Source organism: Netta rufina (assembly GCF_964035555.1).
Source record: "Netta rufina genome assembly, chromosome: 2".
In the NCBI taxonomy this organism is placed as follows: domain Eukaryota; kingdom Metazoa; phylum Chordata; class Aves; order Anseriformes; family Anatidae; genus Netta; species Netta rufina.
In genome coordinates this window covers 120,881,325-120,900,980 of record NC_140124.1, presented here as the reverse complement: position 1 = coordinate 120,900,980, position 19,656 = coordinate 120,881,325, and the positions used below count along the sequence as shown (strand labels likewise).

Below are 19,656 nucleotides of genomic sequence, written 5' to 3'. Positions count from 1 at the left end.
TGTTTAGAGAATGTTGTTAGATGACCTCACTTAGAGCTCTCTCTCCAGACAAGGGCAGTACCACACACCCATCATGCAAAGCTAACCCCAGGTAAGCACAAACAAATACATAACCAAATCTGACTGTAAGATCAAGCTTTGCAGTAACTTCTAACCACTAACCACAGTGAAATAGGCTATTTTTACCCTCCAAATGTCTGCTCCTAATTCGTTTCTTACTTCCTTAGTTTTCACATCCACCAACATAGAGAACTACGTAGGCCTGTTCTCAAAACATTGTATTGCTGTAATTATTATTTTTAACGCTAAATTATTTTTTTTTATTCCAGGTTTTGCAACATATACTTTATGAGGCAGGGGGAAAGCACCCATTTTCCTCTAACAAAGTCAGCCTAGTTAGATCAAACCATTGTAAAGCCCTTTATATAAAAACTCAGGCATACTCCATATATAACAAGATTGGCATTTCTGTTGGTTTTAGGTTCTGTCTCTCATCAAAGTACAAACCAGCTCAGTGTCAAAAAGTTGACAATATATCCTGAAATTGGTCATCATCTCCTGCTAGGGTGCTGTGTAGCAGAAACAAGAATAAAAGACACTTTCTTCTGAATTCACATAATTCCCTTATTAATAAGATGACTTCAAGTGAAAGGCAACAAATTAGTACAGAAGGATGAACAATGAAAAAAAAACACATGGAGTAGGACCGCAAGGAATGGAGGAGAAAACCTAAATCAATAGCATATAATCTCATCTAACATTTGAAAGACGAAAAATCAAATTTCAAAACATCTAATGGTGTATTCGCAAGAAGGCACTTCTTCCAAAACTTGTTGGCCCAAACAATCCATATCTGCTGACAACCGATGGCGTATTTAAGTTATATTTCCATACATAGCATCACTTCCAGTCCTGCCCTGCTGACATTTTGAGCTGGCCAAACAGAAGCTATGATGAGAGTTAGGATATATTAACTCCAGTTCAAACACTGTATTAACAGGAGTACATGGCTTCTGGATCATAGTTGGCTCACTTCCAATCAGGTCAGAGTCCAGGCTGACTGACATGCAACTGTGTGCACAATCTGTGTGGAAACATACCCTATGATTCCCGCAGCACACACTGTGATTGTCCAGGTGGTGGGGGGCTGGAGAACTGTATTTATTTATTTATTTATTTATTTATACTATTACCTATGATAGAGATAATTTCAATGTTAATCACTTCAAGCACTCAAAAAGTTAGAAATACAAGAAATTGGAATTTTCAGACAGAACCAAGTTGAGTTGCACACAAAAATGCACGCAGTCACAAAGTTAAAGAGCCAAATTAGGGTGCCTAAATTAAGGTGTTCTGTTTTAATTAAATCCTTATTTTTAAGGTGGTTTGACTGTTACCTCCTGACTTTTTAAAATGTTTCATACATACAAAAATCTCTTAAGTTTTATATTTATATTTTATCATCAGTATCTTTTACGTTTGAGATCTAGGATGTTGCATTAAGCGGTTTTCATTCTGCTTTGATTTATGCATTTCTCTCATTGGGCAGCTTGAGAAATCCATTTTTGAGTCAGTCAAAAAAGAACCTCCCTCCATTTGGCTGCTTCTTTCAAATACGTTCCCATTTGCACAGAAAGCATTTATAAAACTCCTGGACGTTAACTCCACAGAAATTACAGTCTCCTCACTCTGCTACTGATGCTCAAAGAAGAACATAAAACATGTTTCTGCATGACCAGTTGACAAAGAAACAAAACAATGATAAGGCAAACTGACTTTCGGTCAAAGGTGTAAGAATCAACAACAACAAAAAAAAAACCCTAAGGATAAATCCACTCTGGACTTCTAAGAAGAAAAACAGGTATTACATGTAAAAGCAAGTAATAAAGTTCAGATATAGCAAAGTGGTTGAATTCACAATATGTAAAGAGAGAAGTAAGTGTGCGGGAGCTGATTACCTGTTCTTCAGTTTTCAGATCCCCAAATTCTTGCATGAATGTGGTTTCTGATGGGAAACGACCTGGTTCCAAAAAGTGAAGCAAGCTAAATAGCTCTTCTACTGTATTTTGCAAAGGAGTTCCTGTAAGCAGCACTTTATGTTCCTGAAAGATTAAGAAACAGTTGTCTAGGAATCCATCTAAATTCACTTTCAATACAATGTTTTTTCCCTATACGTATTTTTCATCTGTGCTTTCTTTTTGCTCCAACTACTTACATATAGTTCTTTTCAAAATATTTGTAAGTAGTGTTCTGGCCTTCCTCCAGCTAGCTCCAAAAAATACTTCACCTCTTAAAAAGATCTTCAAAAGTCCTCCAGATAAAAGAGATTTTACTGACCCATAACATTCCAGTTCTTTCACAAATACAATGGATTTTAAATGGCAAAGTAACAGCTGAACTTATACTTCCAGTATAAAACCACTGATTTGCTGTAACTCTAGCATATCTCGGTACATGAATCCCTTCAGTGCAGGTATACATTTATAACACAGAGAACCTGAAGCAGAGTCCTACTTTCTAACTACACACAACAGAGCAAGAGACTGACGGAGAGGAGAGGAAAAGTTGCATGCTTCTTGTTGCATGCTTCTTTTGAGTAGGTGCCCAGAGAGGTTAAGCAGCTTGCTCAAATTCAAACATGAATTTAGTAGTTGAACAAGAACTGAAGTGGGAAGTCCCCTATCTTCCCATCTATAGCCACGGCTGTAAGCTCTGCTTTCCTTTAACAGCAACCGTATTAAAAAAATAAACAGACTATATGCAGTATTTTTACAAACGTTCATCCATTAAGCTTCAAGATTCCTTCAAGAAAAGTATTATTCAAAAAACAGGGAAACAGAATCTAAAAGTGACCTACAGGTCACCAGTGCTTGTATAAGCTAATGTTTATCCCACTGCATTATCATCGGAAATAGGTGGTTTTGAGTTCCAGGTATTAACTTGGTCTGTGTTCCTACTGCATTTTTAAAGAATCTTCTGACCTATAAAACAGTAAATGGCTTTAAAACCATCTTCTTATTTTTTTCTCTGTGTTAAATATTACATATTTTGAGCATATATTATATATGTATTTATGCAAACATCAGAAACCAAACTCACATTTCCCTTCCTTAACTGGTCTGAAAGAACTTCCTTATTGCCTTGCAACAAATTAGCATTAGAGCTGACTTTAATTCAGAGCAATTTAACTCTCAGGGCAGTATTTGGTCACCTGTCCACATTATACCTTTAAATAAATGTCTATGTAAAGAAGGAACTATGGAGGATTATAAAAGTACGTCACATGAAGAGAGAGAAAGGGGGAAAAAAAAATCTTGATTCTCTTAAAATAATCCACATTATTCTAGGTTTGAATTAATGTAGAGCCTGATGAAACATCAGCACACCAGAATTCAAGGTATGCATACACTTGCAGATGTTTTAAAGACTGCAAGCTGCTTTCCCTCATTCTTCTTAATATTTGCTACTTTCACTTGAGAATTTTTTATTATTTTTTTTTACTTATTTATGAAACTGCAAATCAGGAATGATAAAATACAGAACATGCAGAAGTAAAAACAGAAAAGAGAAGAAAACAACAATAGGCACACACTGACCAGGTCCATCATCTTGAGTCCTTCCAAAAGCTTACAATTCCTGTTTTTCAGCCTGTGGGCCTCATCGATTACCACACAACGCCATGGAATGTTACGCAGCTCTGGGCAGTCAGTCAAAATCATTTCAAATGTCGTGATAATGGCATGGAACTTGTAGGACCCCTTTATCACGCGACCCTAAAAAGAATACCAAAAGTTAGAGTAAACCGATTGGCAAAGCAAGGAAGTAAATTTGTTTCATCTTCAGAATTCCCTCTTTAAAGAAAACACAGAGCAGTACAATGGGCAAATTATTTTAAGTACATGAAGTCATTATCAGTGACTCATTGAAGGAACACAAATGCCTGAGTTTACTACTGGTATCATGCGAGCTCTGTCTTTTTATCCTGTAAAAAGGCTCACAGCGTCACTGCATATTCATTACAAAGATGTTATACAATTACTTCAGCCATAATTTGTATGGATTATATTAATGCCTGGAAGCATTAATGTATTGCTGCAATATTCAAATAAGGTTCCAGACTTTCTCAAGAGAAATCTTTTCCTTTTAAATCAAGGAGCTATATAACAGTCCTCCCAAACCATCCAAATAACCAAGAATTATATGAAGGGATTCATTTTCTATTAGTATATTTTGCTCTCAGTAAACAGTACATTTTTTTCTGATGGTCATTAGATAACTAAACCACCTACAATTACAGTAAGCAACTTTGAAAAGAAGCAAATTGCTGAACTTGTAAATGGGGAATGTACATTTTCACACACTTTTCTCTGATACTTTGGTAATCTTGTGTTAAGGAAAGTTCAACAGGATGATGTTTGGCTTCATCTTTGCTATTTCTTTGTTTAATTAAAGGTGTTATTTTCAGGGTTGATACTAAAAGCCTGTTTCAGAAAAACCCTGAAAAAACTCTACACAAAACCATGAAATGAACATCTTTCTGACACTGTGCCGTATTGCTGCCTAATCTTGTTCAAAGAAATATGTAACTGAATATCTCAAGTGGTACTTTGTCTTCACAGGAACCCCATCTCTGCTAGGATAAGCACCATCCAAGTTCAAAGCGTGTCCGGCTTTGAGAACAGTATGTTGTGGGTTCTATACTGAGAACATTTCAAAAGAAAGGTATTTCACAGGAAGATGGCCTTCACTTCCTTCAAATACACACAAGTCTGAATTCTTTTGTAAGTGACATGCATATAATCCTCTCCAAACTGTGGGGATCAGAATTGGCTACCCACTCTTGGAAATGGTTGGAAATCTTGTGCCTTGAGCTCAGCACTAATTCTGTATATGCATATCAAGAGCACTTCATAGGAAGTAATGACCTGCTCGACAGTGCCTTCCCCAAACCATATTTCAGCAACATTGACCTTCTCAGGAGATAAACAGTTGTTACCTAACAAACAGCGGATGAAGATACACCAAGTAACTAGAAAGCCAGTAAGCTGAAACACTGTGATCTTTTCAAGAACCAGATCTTTTCAAGAACTTTGAAGATATGAGAACGCAGCCGAGGCGATTCTTTCCAAGTAATAGGAAACACTTCCATGAGCTAGCGCATGTATAGTGTTTGGCAAGCAGCGCTCTACAAAAATGATCCCTACGTAAAGCAGTTCATCCAGGTGAAGCAAAAATCATCAGAACCACCCTGGATTATATATTTAGAGCTGTCTAAATCTCACATTAAATTACGAAGGGTGGTTTTGACACAACAGCTCACATTTCAGAGCTACAGCAATGGTTGTCCAGAAGAGTCAAATGCTGTGCTGAAGTGAGTGAACATAGGAGAGAATTAAACAGAAGCTCCAAGAGCTTCTGAAGGTGAATGATGAAGTTATTCAGCTGCTTTGGGCCTCAAAGACTCAGGAAAGTATGGGAAAGAATCCTAAGTAATCCTATTCCTCTCACATTTGAGAAATGTAAATGTAGAAATTATCAGGAAAGTGACCTACAGTGCTTTCACAGGTGACTTAGACAACCAGGATATCAGTTTACTGTGTTTCAGTGTGGCATCCAAATGAAGTTCTCTGATGCTGGAAACACAGCAATTTCGCATCAACGTACTCAGAGAACTTTTTCCATTTGAGGAAGTCAGTCCTCCTCATGGGAAATAGTTTTCTGTTCTGTACAGGAAATTCTTCTGGAAGTAACTAAAGCAACAGAGGCAGCCCACAAGGTGCAATAATTAGATATGAGCATAAAGCTTGGGGGCACTACCTCTTAGCAGATACAAATTGAGAGGACCAATGGATATGTATAAGGACCAGACTACTAAAAAGATGCACATTCCACCAGTGGGAACTTGGAAAGATTAACACGATCTTCTCCCACCAGCCTCAGCCTCCGTGTTGATGAAGCAGAGAACAGATGCGAGGAACACACATATTTACTAATTATAGCAGAAAGGCGTCTGGAAAACAAAGTCTCACCCACTCTGTAAAATACAACTTGACATCTTTGGTGAAAGACAGAGTTCCTGTTGGTGAAATACTGCCTTACAGTGCTGTGTGCTAACCATTGCTCTGTGGCTTCTCAGCAAGGAAGAAAACAACGCAAACAAGTAAATACTCTGTTAAATCAACACCCACTGAGTCCAAAAGGAACAAACCACACAAGCCAGAAAGAGTCCTGAATATTAATGGCATTATTTTCAGTTAAAATCAACCAGGTAAAGGTATCCTGTCTCTACACATGGGCCAGGTGGCTTCTCTTCTTAGTCATTACACTGCAAAGCAAATTTCCCTCACAAACACATCAACTCTTTTGCAGGGCTTTGCCCTTATTTTTATTTGGTATGTATAGTTTTCCTGATCTTACAACAGGACTTTCTCAGAGGTTGGATACTACAGAAAAGGGTTTGGTTTATTTGGTGTTCCAAGCAGGGAAGGCCTCCAGAAGGGCCTCTCTGTTGTACTGCTCAGGAATACCCAAACAGGCTTCTTGCAGTGACCCTCACAAACAGCAAGGCAGAAGGCAGCTGTCCTTAGTTTCAAAGTCACACCACTGAAAAAACTTATTTCATTATCAACCACTCTCTACAATGTTTTCATTACAACTTGACTCTGATTACTGGTGGTGCTTCTGAAAACCAAACTACTGCAGATGGGTTAGGAGCTTCTTAGGCTTTTTTTTTTTTATTGCCCTTCAAAGACAGATTTTCACAACATTCAGCTGTCTTTTTGAGAATCTGTTCAGCTTGAGAGGCCTCTTTCATGTTAAGACCTAAAAAACCAAAGATGCCAATGTTTGAGTTGATGTGTTTGGCAAGGGGACCAGAAATGATAGTGCCAAAGCTTGCCTTGCCTTCGCTCCCTCCTCATTTCCCATCATATGCCTGCTGATGGGGATTTAAAGGATGACAGACTGAACACTACATGCCGATTCGTTTTGTCAGGAAACGAAGAGATTTTTTTCCCCTGTAATTCAGTTTCTACCGTGCATTTCACAGCAGACAGAATCCTACGGAGAACCGAAAACAGAATGTGATTTCACGATACATCTAAGCTGTCACCAAAAGGAAGAGTTGCCTCCATTTCTGCTTTATCCCCAACCATGGCAATTGTCTGACTCAAGCCAGTTGATAGAGCAAAGCTAGCAGGAACTGGTTCATTTGTTCTGTGCCATTACTCGCTACGTGGTTATTGCAAGAAGAGTGAAGAACATGGCGACAGGACGAACAGAATTTCCTGCAGCAACTAGACCTTAGATGAACAAAACAATATTGTCAAAATTACACTGAGAACATGCACAGGATGTGGGAATTTTCTGACGACAGTCCCTCAGGTTTCAGGCTATGTCAACTGCTGCATCCTATGGGGATGGACACACTGAAAGAAGTGCCATTTAAATAACCAAAGAAACAAACCTAATTTTTAATATCAGGAAATACTTCAGTAAAACAGAGACAATATTTGTATAAAACCATTTAAAAAAATTGATACAAAATATCATTTCTCCTTGATTAGAAATAATATTTGAAACAGATAAAAATACAAATCAATTAATTCTGGTTCATTTGTGTATTATACATTTAGGCACAAAGTCAAACGCGATTATTATCCCAAAATATAAATCACTTAATTCCAGTTCATTATACATCTAGGTAAGAAGCTAAATGCAATTATTAATCCTAAGTAATGCAAGTCATTATACCTCAGTGCAGCAACTGTTATTCAAATCAATCATCTTTTACAGCACTGCATCTGATTTTGTTTTGGAAGTTTCTTTGATAAATTGCTGAGAAAATACAATATTTTCTAGGCCAAACAGATCTAACCTGTAGCTACTATAAATTACTATGTTTTTCCACTAGATTTAAGTACCTGCTTCTGTTTGCCCTGATGGCATGTCAAGTTGTACCATAGTCATCATCTTTAAAATAGTTTTTACTCAGATCTTTCCCTGTAAAAGTGTTTTCTACCTTGCAACCATCCTCACAGCTTTTCTTTAAGGGCTCTAGTTTTTCAACACTTTTTGAAGAAAGTGCATGAGAACTAGGCAGAACCGGATCACTCACTACATTAGTGACAAACAGAACCATGTTGTAATGTTTTCACTTGTAATAAACATTTTTCCTCCTACATACTTGCATTACACTCATCTTTTAACCACTGCCTCACAGTATGAACTTGTGTTTAACCGGTTGTGCGTCATGACACAAAAGGATGTGCATTTGTCTTACAGCCTTTCCATAACAGAGCTCTCCCTGCTGTAGGAACGATCTTCGTGCCTTATTCACAGATAGCCTTATATGTAGCTAGTCTGAATGTTGTTAGTTTGGATCCAATTTACTAAGTAACACAGCTTACTCTCTATCCCTGAACTGTCTTAGTTATTTACCACTCTCCCCATCTTTGTGCAATTTGAAAAATTCCTCAGTAATGATTTTATGTTTTCTTTCAGATCATTGATAAAAGTGTTATATAGCTCATGGACAAGAACCAATCCCTGAAGAACTATGCTGGAAATGTAAATCATTTCTCATTTACAATTACATTGAGAAATATCAGTTAGCCAGTTTTAAATCCACTTAATGTGTGCCATATTGATTTTATATCATTCTAGTTTATTAATCAAAATATCTGGTGGCATAAAATCAAATGCTTTACAGAAAATCTAAATATATGAATTCACCACTATCACTTCTTAAACTCTGTTGGAAATAATACTCCACAATATATCAAATCAGGTTGAACTTCCACTTTTTTTTTCCTTCCTCTTAAGTAAGGAGGCTTATGTTGCTTTGCAAAAAGATTCAATGTATGCACATTATTTTTCCCAGTCCTGTTTACTTACTCTGAGCAAAGCCACGTGTTTAAATGTGGAGAGCTGTTGTTCTTTATAGTTTCCTTTTTGGAAATAATTTTCTGCTTCCAATCCTCTTTTTTACTTTTTTTTTTTTTTTTTTTTAATTTGTCTCCTTCTCTCATAAGGACTATTCAACAAGAATGTAGTAACAGATTCAAAATGCATCTGACTTACAAAATTTGATAAAGAAGCATCGACAAGTTTAATTTCTGCAAGCTAGTCTTTTCCTGGAATGGTAGGCAAAGATTGATTTTTAAGCTTAGTTGCAATTAAAGCAGTTTCTCCATTAAGAATCTCTTCTGCCTGCTTCCTCCTCAGGAATGCAAGACAATGAAACCCTCACATGAAATAATGAAAACCTGTACAAGAGTCACCATCGCAGTAACTCTTGGTCCTGCTCTAATTTCCAGCCAATCTCCTGGCTACTATTAAAAAATCCTGCCTCTTCCATAATACATACGCCCTTATTATTAGTTGAAACCTACCGTATCAGTACTGAAAACTTAATTGATGCTTGTAACCCAAGATTAATTAGTAACAGTAAAGCATACACAGGGGGAAAGAAAAAAAAAAAAACACACCACTTTTACCTGTGGATCTTTGAAATACATTTCATACAACTGAATGGTCCGCCGGCTTGCTTGACTCCCATGATACACAACCACATTCAATTCTGTCCAGGTGCGGAACTCCCTTTCCCAGTTGGGAATTGTGGACAACGGTGCAATAACCAAGAAAGGACCATGGATTCCTTTCAAATATATCTCATAGAGAAACGTAATGGACTGGATAGTCTTTCCCAACCCCATTTCATCTGCTAAAATGCAGTTTCGTCTGAAAATATAACAAAAACAGTCTTAATGTTTTCTTCCTAACTTAACGCTTAATGTTTTACGTAATATTATGTCATGCCCCCCAAAATAGTTTGTATACAACTCCTGCAGTATAAAATGAAAGATGTAAATAATTCTAAAAGCTCATTTGAGAAGGCTACTTTAAAATGTTATCATTGCATATAATCTATAATAGCTTTTCCAAGCAGGATTCAGTAGTAAGCAATATTTTACGTACGTGTTGTACCAATTGAAAAGAAGCCAGTTTACTCCCTCCAACTGGTATTCCCTGAGTTTGTTATTGTTTTTATACTCCCTGGAACTCTCCGATTTCTTCCAGTCATCGGCAGGAGGTCGCTCCTGTTTCAAATACAGCAAATCCCATTAGTGGTTTCTGAAAGACCACATTACTTTACTATTTTCAAATAAAATCCTCTGTACAGAGCCAATTCTTACCACACGCTCCATTTCTGGCTCCCTAGACATCAGTTTCTCAAATTCTTCAATCTTAGCTTGGTCGATGTCTTGTTTGAGCTCCCAAGTGCTGTCTTCGTAAGGAAGCGAACACCATTTCACCAGATAATGCGTTACAGGCTTTGTTAAGATAAAAATAAGATCAGAACACAATTTAAAACAATAATAATGTAACCATTTTTACAGGAGATCTGCAGGCTAGATAAATTCAAAGAGCATTAGCAGACCTAAAAGTCTGAATCAGCCAAAAGGATAAGCAAACAGCAGGTTGACGTCTTAACGACCTAATGAAGTCACATTAGAATGGAGGGAATGCAGGTTCACCACCGAAAGGAGCACAACACTATATTTCAAATCACTAATATTAAACTGAAATTTTAAAGTAAAACAATATTCATTTTCCAATTTTTACAATTTCAAGCAACCCAAAATCCACCATTCACAGAACAAGCAGTATGGAAACACTGATGCAGACAGTGAAACTTTCTATTCTCCCAAGACCAAAAAGGAGTCTCTGAGAAAACAAAGTGATCTTGCTGTGCAGAACAGGTCATAAAAAGTAAGAAACAGTAAACCCAGGACCTCTTCTGCATAGTTTAAATTATTATTTACAATATTAACACCCATTTAGCAATGACTTGCACACTTGATTTAAATTCCGTATTACCGGCATGGAAATCATACTTCTACCTATATAGAAGGTTTTTTGCTTTGCTTTGTATCAAATATAGGTAACACAGAAGTATGGAATTAAGGCCCCTTTATTCCAGGGAAATCACTATATTAGTGAATGTTTTCTGAAATGCCTTCCTATTTTCTGCATGCGTACATATTTAGCTTCAGAAAGTGCTTAATATATTCAAATAAAGAATAAATTCTAAACACAATGTCTACATGACCACAAATACATTAGAAGTTGTTTACCTCTCCATTATCATCTGTGCTACGTGAAAAATCCATGATTCGATCAACTTCCACATAATCTGGATTAAAAAGCTCATCATCAATCTGTTCAAGGAAACAGTCAAAAAAAATATACAAGATATCTTTATTAGCTCTTCCTGAGAGGAAAAATTATTATATATTTCACCAGGCAATAATATTTTGGGTCACGGTGACATAGAATTTATATTTGGCAAACTTCAACATGTTAATTGAAATGCTACAATTCAGCAAGATCATTCCCCGTGAGGGAATCAGACTTCTCAGACTTTGTTAACTGGGCCTCTTAATTACTGTGTGAAACCTTTTACTGTGAGAGAATGTTTAAGAATATTTTAAATGAAGTGTGAAATTACAATTCACTAATGAGCAATCGAAAAGGCTTATGGCATGCAATGCATTTAGCATTCTTGAAAACTACAGCTTGCAATAAAGAAATTAGAGCCTTGTACACTAAGTGCCTTTGGATTATTTTAACTACAGAAATTGTCTGACTGCTTTATAAGCAAGATTCAAAGATTATTATTTCAGAAACACAGAAAAAGCACTGCGTGTTTACAGTTTCACCAAAAATCACCGTTTGTTATATCCTTTCTTATCCCTTCAAGAACTTACAGGATTCACTAGAGTACAAAAGCAGTATGTTTCACTTTACACTTTCAAGATCTCCAATGGAAAAAAACAGACAAAAGTAGTAAAGACTAGGTACGTTTTGATAGCTTTTTCTAAAAACAAACACAAGTTGCAGGTACTTAAAATAATTTGTTACACACTTGGAAATAGATATAAAAAAAGTTTAAAAAGAAGCATTTGTGGGTTTCTTCACTTAAAACAGATATTAAATTCTACAATTATGCTGCTTAATGGCTTGATATACTGTATTGACTGCTCCTCTAAATTTCCACATATTTATTAACTTCTTTAAAGACAGAAATATCAGGAGTCTTGAAAGTTAATTTATTTTAATTCTTTAGGTATTAACATTATATGATGCAGCTAATTCTTTGTAGTTGCCACCCCATTTTATAATAATATCAAAGTATTTTTTGGATGTTTCGACATCATGTTCATAGACTTCCTATACTCTGCCCTAGAAGTATATGATATTGATCCCTCCTCCCCCAAATTCCTGTAAATTTTATCAGAATATATCAATCGGATGCACTTAATCAGAAACCTGTGGTGACTCTGTGAAAGTTTTCAATTTCAAACAGGTTTTGTTTAACTTGAACTATACGGTAATAACAAATATAAATAAATAAATAGGGTACCACATGAACCTGTTTTTTCTCAAAGGACAGTATTTTACTGAAAGGTAAGCTTTTAGAAACACAAACCAGCAGATCTGGTCTTTTATTGACAGGACCCCTGCCACACTACTGCTTATGGCTCTAAGTGAAATTAAATTGATGATAAAAAGCTTAGAATCCCTAGTGAGCAGCAGTCCATAACACAGAAAAATGTGATGCATTTTTCTGGCATAATCGGCTCCCGAGAAGACAGACCTGGCACTGATTCAGTAAGAGTCATGCTTACAAGATGAACAACTAACCATTCGCTTTAAGAAAAAAAATATATAGTAAAAGCTATAAAGTCAGGATGGATCACTTGAACTTCATAAATTTGCTAGGCTTGGATCAAATACAGTTGTATTTTATATCAGAATAAATGCCACTGATATATTGCAGTTGTTCAAAATCTTCTGCTTCTATATGAAAAAAGAATTCATAAGAACATCCCTTAAATATCTAAAAGAACCAAACAAACATACTTCTGAAAGGAATTTGTTCTGGCCCTGTTTTGCCTTAAACCGCTTAATCTTCTGCTGAATTCTCTTGTCTTTGTCCAGCTCTTCCACAGATGCCCACTGGCAATGAAGGTAAGAACTAGAAGACAAAACAGAAAATCTTACTCAAAACTGCACTTCTATTGCATATTCCTGTGTATACCACTAGTTCAGCTACACCTTTTCAGCCCATTGTAGTGCTGCATTCGGAATCCAGACACTACCCTCTTCATAATACAAGGTATGAACAAATCACCTTTACTGGGAGCACTTATACTTACTAATGGAGAAACTGGTCAGTAAATAAAAACAACTCCCACCCCAATAAAATTTATATACATACCCCATACATTTAGTGTTTCACACTAAGATGATTTTTATTGGTCACACTCAAATATAATTACCGTACAAGACGTACGTCACCAGTTAATGTCATACTCTAGCAGACAGTAAGATTTTAAGAAGTTAATAAGAATATGTGTAAACATTTCATACACTAACATGATATACACTATATTTTTTGAGAACAGCACTATAATTAGAAGTTGCATACCAGTCAATTTAAGTTTAAGCATTTCCAGAAGTAAAAGAAAAACCCTTGTAAAAAGGTTGAAAAACCCAGTTCCATGGCAGTTGATCTTTAAGAACACAAAGTTTCAACTGAGAAACAGCATCTCTGCCAAAATGACTTGTCCTACTTGATAAATGAAGCAATAGAGCTTTTGACAGTCTAAGAAGCGTGCCACACAAATAGTTAATACAACAAATATATTCCAATGTAATAAAACTAACAAACCATCATTAAGCTATTAAACATCATGCAACCATCAATGTAGCGCTAAGGGTATGAAGGTGGCAGTGTATTTAAAGTGAAGTCAGCTAACTGTGAGAAACTCACGTTAAGTGAATTTCTGCCCCTCAGGTAGAAAAGTTTCTGAAATTAAAGAAGCCATACTATTCACCTTAAAGAAAAATGAGCTTATCCAGCTGTGAAGTATGTTATTTTAAATACTGATGGCACTGCAGTTTCAAAGACCAGAAGTAAGGAACATGCTGTTTGCACCCCTGTAACATCCCTGTTATGGAGTGGCAGCTATCTCGTTGTTTTCATAGTACATTTTCTTGAATACAAATCTTGTTTTTGAAGCAACATTATGGGTTATTTTTGATTAGTTTGCACGCACATTATGAGATTAAAACTCTATAGTTGCAATTAGATCAATACAGATAAATAAACGTGCTCAGGAAACTGCACATGGATAATGAGCCTTAAATTAAAGTTTAATAGTAGAGCAATTTTACGTATGTATTTCATTTTGGAGAGAATACAAATTAAGGAGACATTATTAGGCCTGCTACCACCGATGCAACTACTTCCTTATGTAGTTGCTACTGGTTTGGATTAAACATTAGCCATGTTTCAAGCTTGATAGTAAGCTATGTTGTTAACAAATCCAGTTTTTAACAACTATTATGTGAACTCAAAAACATGAATCAAACCTGTAACATTACTTACAAGTTTTTGTACTTTACATAGAATTCCTCTACTTCTACCTCCTCTCCATTCTCCATCTAGAAGAAAAGAATTGTTGAAACATGAATTAAAACACTGAACAGCCCCGATTAAATTATTGATTAAAACAAACAACATGATGCCCACATACAGAGACAAGTGGAGGGGTAGGAAAATGTAGGTGGGAGGAGGACATGGGTAAGGAGTTTCCCCCAGCAGCTTACCCAAGTACATACTGCACTGCTTACTACAACTTCCAAGACATGAATCATTTGAACTCCTCCCTAACCACATGCAGCTTCATTCACAACCTCACCCCAAATCTGGCTTTCTGCCAAACCCACAGTGTTAAGTAGAAGCCAAGTGTACCATTTTCTCAGGCAGCAGCCAATTAGCAACTGCACTCCTGAATGCCATATGTATTATTTTTGGCTGGCTCATGGCAACTTTACATTGTGGGTTTTGTAATGTTTTAAAAAAGAGTTTTAAAGGGGGTTTATTCCTCCATATAGTTAATAACTCCAAACAAGAAGCCATATAAAACTAAACCTTATACCTCTGCTAGAATTTTAGTGCATCAGTGTTCATGGCTTTAGTTTTACTCAATGGTGCAATTAAATTCACTCAGGCAAGATGTCTCACATACAGAGCAGCCAAATTAAATTAACACCCAAAAACTACATTTAAAGCAAGGTTAAAGTTGTGATATAAACCAGCAAAACCAAGGGCATTCGGTGCTAAGGGTTGAGACTACTCTTAACTCATCCCTAGTGCCAAAGTATTGCATAACATATGGCATGTAATTCAACAAAGTATTACTCCTGAACCTAGCCATAGGACAAACTAAGGACAGTGCACCAGGCACACACTTAGAATTCAGTTTTTGTCACAACATTAACGGTTTATGTTTGCTAATGAACTTTGGGACAGTTTTAAATAGAAGAGGATTTTTTGTTTTACATACTTCTTCAGGGACAGCCAACATCTGCAACATCGTATGTAACACAAAACAGATGAAACTGTTGACCCCTGTATAAATCAATGCCCTCCATTTTATATCTATATATCTATACCTATCCAAAAAAAAAAAAAAAAAAAAAAGAAAGAAAAAGAGAGAGTACTCTAAAACTAGAGGATGAATTGTCATCTTTCGAATTCTCTCTCAAAGGAAAAGTTGCTGGCGAGATAGCAGCACTATTAAAAAGCAACACTAGTAGCTGCATTAACTTTTTCTTTACTGTGCTAGATCACAGGTTAATGCACTCCTAATCTCAGTTTATGAAGTATCCCTTCTCTTCCAGACCAACAAGGGGTTTTATCATTTTAGGGTTTATATCACTCTGGTACAGTTTATGTTCATCTCTTGAGAGAGAAGTGATACCAGCTTCCACCTAGATCTCCCTGGAGAAATGGAAGGCAACAAGCTATTCCTGGAACTGGAACTACTTCTTGATCTTCTTGCATCCTCTATTGAAGAAGATAAGCTATCCTTTAACCCTATACGCAGGGATGAGCCTTTCAGTCACTTACAAAGACACCATCAAAGGAAAGAATTTGAAGAATAGTAATTAAAATAAATAAATAAATAAAATGGAGTATCTCTCAAGAAGGTATTCATAATTAGAGGTCAAAACTGAAGTATAAAAAAATGAAGATCCTATTATCTGAATCTATCCATTCCCTGAGGCAAAATCACTCTTTAAGAAGTCATCTCTAATTTTAAGATTCTGCCTTCTTTTTTTTCCCTGAAATGTATTATGGCCAAGTCTCTTTATTACTTTTAAATCAGGAACCTTTGAGATTCATCAATCTTAGAGTGACAATGTGGTTAAACACCTTTATATAAAGGCTTTGTATTAGCCTATTTAACTCCTCTCTGTAGCATTTCAGTCAAGTGTATTTTTTGTCATCTGCCAATATAGTAACAATAATTTACAATGTAAATCTTGATAAATCCTGTAACTCTCACAAGTCAAATGTGCTATTGTGTCGTGTAGTAGGTAATAACTGGTCTATGTTATTATATGTTCTGCGAGTGTGATTCAAAGATTCGACTAAAGAAAGAGTATTTCAGAAAAAAAAAAAATCTTTTAAAGATCTTATTCTAGCATTCATGCTGTTTGGAAAATGAAAAAAAAAAAAAAAAAGAAAAGAAAAAACACTAAATTCCAATCAAGTTACAATCTCCAGTGCTCAAATAGTGTGTACAAATACATGAGTATATCATGAATAAGAGAGATTATGCTCTCTACGTCACTGTCTAACCCTCACAACTCATGTTTGCATTAACCAAGTAAAAAGGTGAGACAGAACGTTTATGCAAAATTCCCCCAAAACTGGTTATGCAGACATCCTAAAAGAGCACGTCAGACATGGGCAACACAGGATTCTTCAAATGATCATTGCCCAGGTGTGACATAATTGACAATCTTATCCACACTCTTTGCAGATAATTGAAGAAGAAATAAATGATCCCTTCCTAATACAAAAGTTATTTGAGCAAGTCACTCAAGTGTAAAGGCAAGTAAGGGCTACCAAAAAAAAAAAAAATACACAGGAAGATCACCTGCTAGAAAAATATCAGACAGAACACATTAATGAAAGATGGGAAGCCATACATATTGAAACCAATCAGAGATACACAGTACTAACTAACTGGTTTTAAACTAACCAGTTTGTGGATGAGATTTATGCCTTTGTATACAGTTCTACTAGATATAATTCTTGCCATGTATTGGTAGGCAAAAAGAGAAATTCAGATGTGTAATATGCAGGTACAATGCTCCACAAACTCCACATCTTTCCAAAACACATGCTGTTGTGCTCAATAGCATATTTAGTTCCAGCCATGCCTTTTCAAAGTCGGGTGTCAGAAATCCAAAGGGGGATGAGGTTGGTTAAGGAAAGAATTGGAGAAATGGAAGATTTCCACGTACGAACTGAATGCATCAGGACTGACACAGTTTAGAAAGAGAATATGAGGCATGTGCTTAGCACTTTCTGCAAGAGGTAAGAGTGTTCAACAGAATTAAAAATTCCATGTTAAGGACAACAGGGAAAAACATTGTCTGTTATACCCGAAGTACACTATACAGTACTGCTTTGGATCTGGTAACTTCTAAACTAGACTAAGGCGATTTTTGAGAAAAGCAGCATAATTTTAAGATAAGAATACTGTTTCAAGAGCGTACTCATTATCTAATGTCCTTTATTTGAACGAAACATCTTTGTTACAACCTAATTCACTGAAAGGTTTCCTAGTGAAGCCTTTCCTCATGTTTATTTTATGCGTTGGTCCTGATCGCAGCAATTTTACTTTGATTAGTAATCTAACAACTGGGGTTTTGATGATGTTAGTAAGAGTGTAAAAGACCTTTAATAAAAGCACAGTTGGATGCTTCAGATGTTAAATATTAACATCCTGAAATCCATTTTTTGGGGATAGAGAGGAGTGTTGGGAGGAAGAGCAGGAAACGAGAGACACCCCTCAAACCTGCAAATACAATCCATAAAAAACATTAAAGAAAGAGCTCAAAATAGAGCTTGCCTCCAGCAGAGCTTGCAATCAAAGACATGTAGGCAGCAGACCAACCACTTCCCACAAACTGCAGCAAAATACACACTCCCCATGAGTAATCACACCTTTGTTTGCAGGGGAGAGGAAGAAGAGAAGCATAATTGGTGAAAAACAGCTTCAAATGTAAAGACATTTATGAAAAGATCACATTCTCCTCTCCCTACCTGGTAGACCATCAGGACAACTAATTATTAAGTTTATACTACTTGAAGTTTATCTGAAAAAATAAGCCTGTGGTTTAAAACACAAAATAGAGCACTAGACTTCAAAAAAACACAAGCCCTAGAGTTTGTGCTGTAAAAGATGTAGAACCAAATTCAATCAAAGCCAGTCATGACACTGCATGAATTTAGGTTTACAAAGCCATTAATGATGTTGTGGCAGTAGTAATAAAATAAAAATAAAACAAAATAAAACATGAACCCATAACAAAAAATATATGAATAAACACAACTTGTCCTCATCGAATTTGAAAAATTAACACTTTGAGGAGAATAAATATTTTGGTTAACTAAGACCGCCATGAGCTTTATATCTATATATCTAATCAAAGCTTTTTTTTTTGTCCATCTGTAAGATCAGTCAGAGAACTAACTACACAAAAGAGTCTATAAAATAAAATTATTAAACTCTACTCAGAGTTTAATAATTTGGAACTACAAAGGCCAATCAAATTCTCAAGTAGATTAGGGGAGTCTGTAGCAAAATAAGAACATAATTAGTGATCAGGGCAGAATTAAAAAAGAACCACATTTAATCAAACAATATTTTCTTCACCATCTTAGCACAGCAACATGGACAACATGGAGCACACTAAAACACCTCTGTATGTAACGTTCTTGATCTCAAGTAAACTTATACGGGCTGCTAAGTACAACTGTCAAAACATCAAAAGTTATGGGCAAGAACTTTTTTGTTTTAAACTACAAAAGGCAGAATCCTAGGATGCAGAAGGGTTCTCTCACTCCTCAAACTCCCATGAAACATTACTCTAAGTGAAGAGCACAGCAATTTTTGTCCAGGTGTATGCATTTGGAAAAAACAAATTGCTTGTTTAGTCTTCTGGTCTTTTCTTGCATCTTTTCAAATGAGAAATCTCTTTTCTATATGCCTATCCAAAAGCATTATAAATAGTATCTAAAGACATTCTTAGGGAACCAACTCTATCCAGTAAAACAATTTTTTACTTAGAATTATCTAAGCATTTTTGAGAACTTAATGGGGGTTTAGCAGAAATACGCTTAGCTTGTTTAAAAATGTGGAGGGAAGAGGCTGTGTTTTGTTTTACCTTTTTCTTGACTGAACGGCTACTCATGATTTTCTCCACAACAGGACCTTCAGCATCAGCAGATTCCTACATCACAAATACCATACAAAAATTATGGCTGTGCATATAGTATTTTTGATTCTTACATAATTCCTTCATCAGAAAACTTCAAATATTTTTTTCTAACAGGAGTTTAATACACAGAAGTATTTTTTTTCTCTCAGCAAGAGAACTGAGAAGATTCAAATACATTTAATGCCATAAGAAAGGATCGAAGGATACTTGTTTAAACACATCTTTAAGAGCTAATGGAACTCCAGCTTTCTCACAAAGGCTGGCATGCACACAGAGAGATCA

The 19,656-nt window shown here is 36.0% G+C and overlaps 1 protein-coding gene across 3 annotated transcripts in view; it reads right to left on the bottom strand.

Annotated features, from left to right (window-relative positions):
* CHD7 (chromodomain helicase DNA binding protein 7) overlaps positions 1-19,656 on the bottom strand; it is a 128,543-nt gene that overhangs the window by 25,889 nt on the left and 82,998 nt on the right. For all 3 annotated transcript variants that reach the window (XM_084281950.1, XM_084281949.1, XM_084281951.1), the window contains 9 exons: positions 19,321-19,386; positions 14,459-14,514; positions 12,928-13,042; positions 11,139-11,222; positions 10,197-10,334; positions 9,979-10,100; positions 9,498-9,741; positions 3,597-3,773; positions 1,959-2,102 (listed from right to left, as the gene is read on the bottom strand). In XM_084281950.1, coding sequence (XP_084138076.1) covers positions 1,959-2,102; positions 3,597-3,773; positions 9,498-9,741; positions 9,979-10,100; positions 10,197-10,334; positions 11,139-11,222; positions 12,928-13,042; positions 14,459-14,514; positions 19,321-19,386 — 1,146 coding nt within the window. The remainder of the gene's footprint in view (positions 1-1,958; positions 2,103-3,596; positions 3,774-9,497; positions 9,742-9,978; positions 10,101-10,196; positions 10,335-11,138; positions 11,223-12,927; positions 13,043-14,458; positions 14,515-19,320; positions 19,387-19,656) is intronic.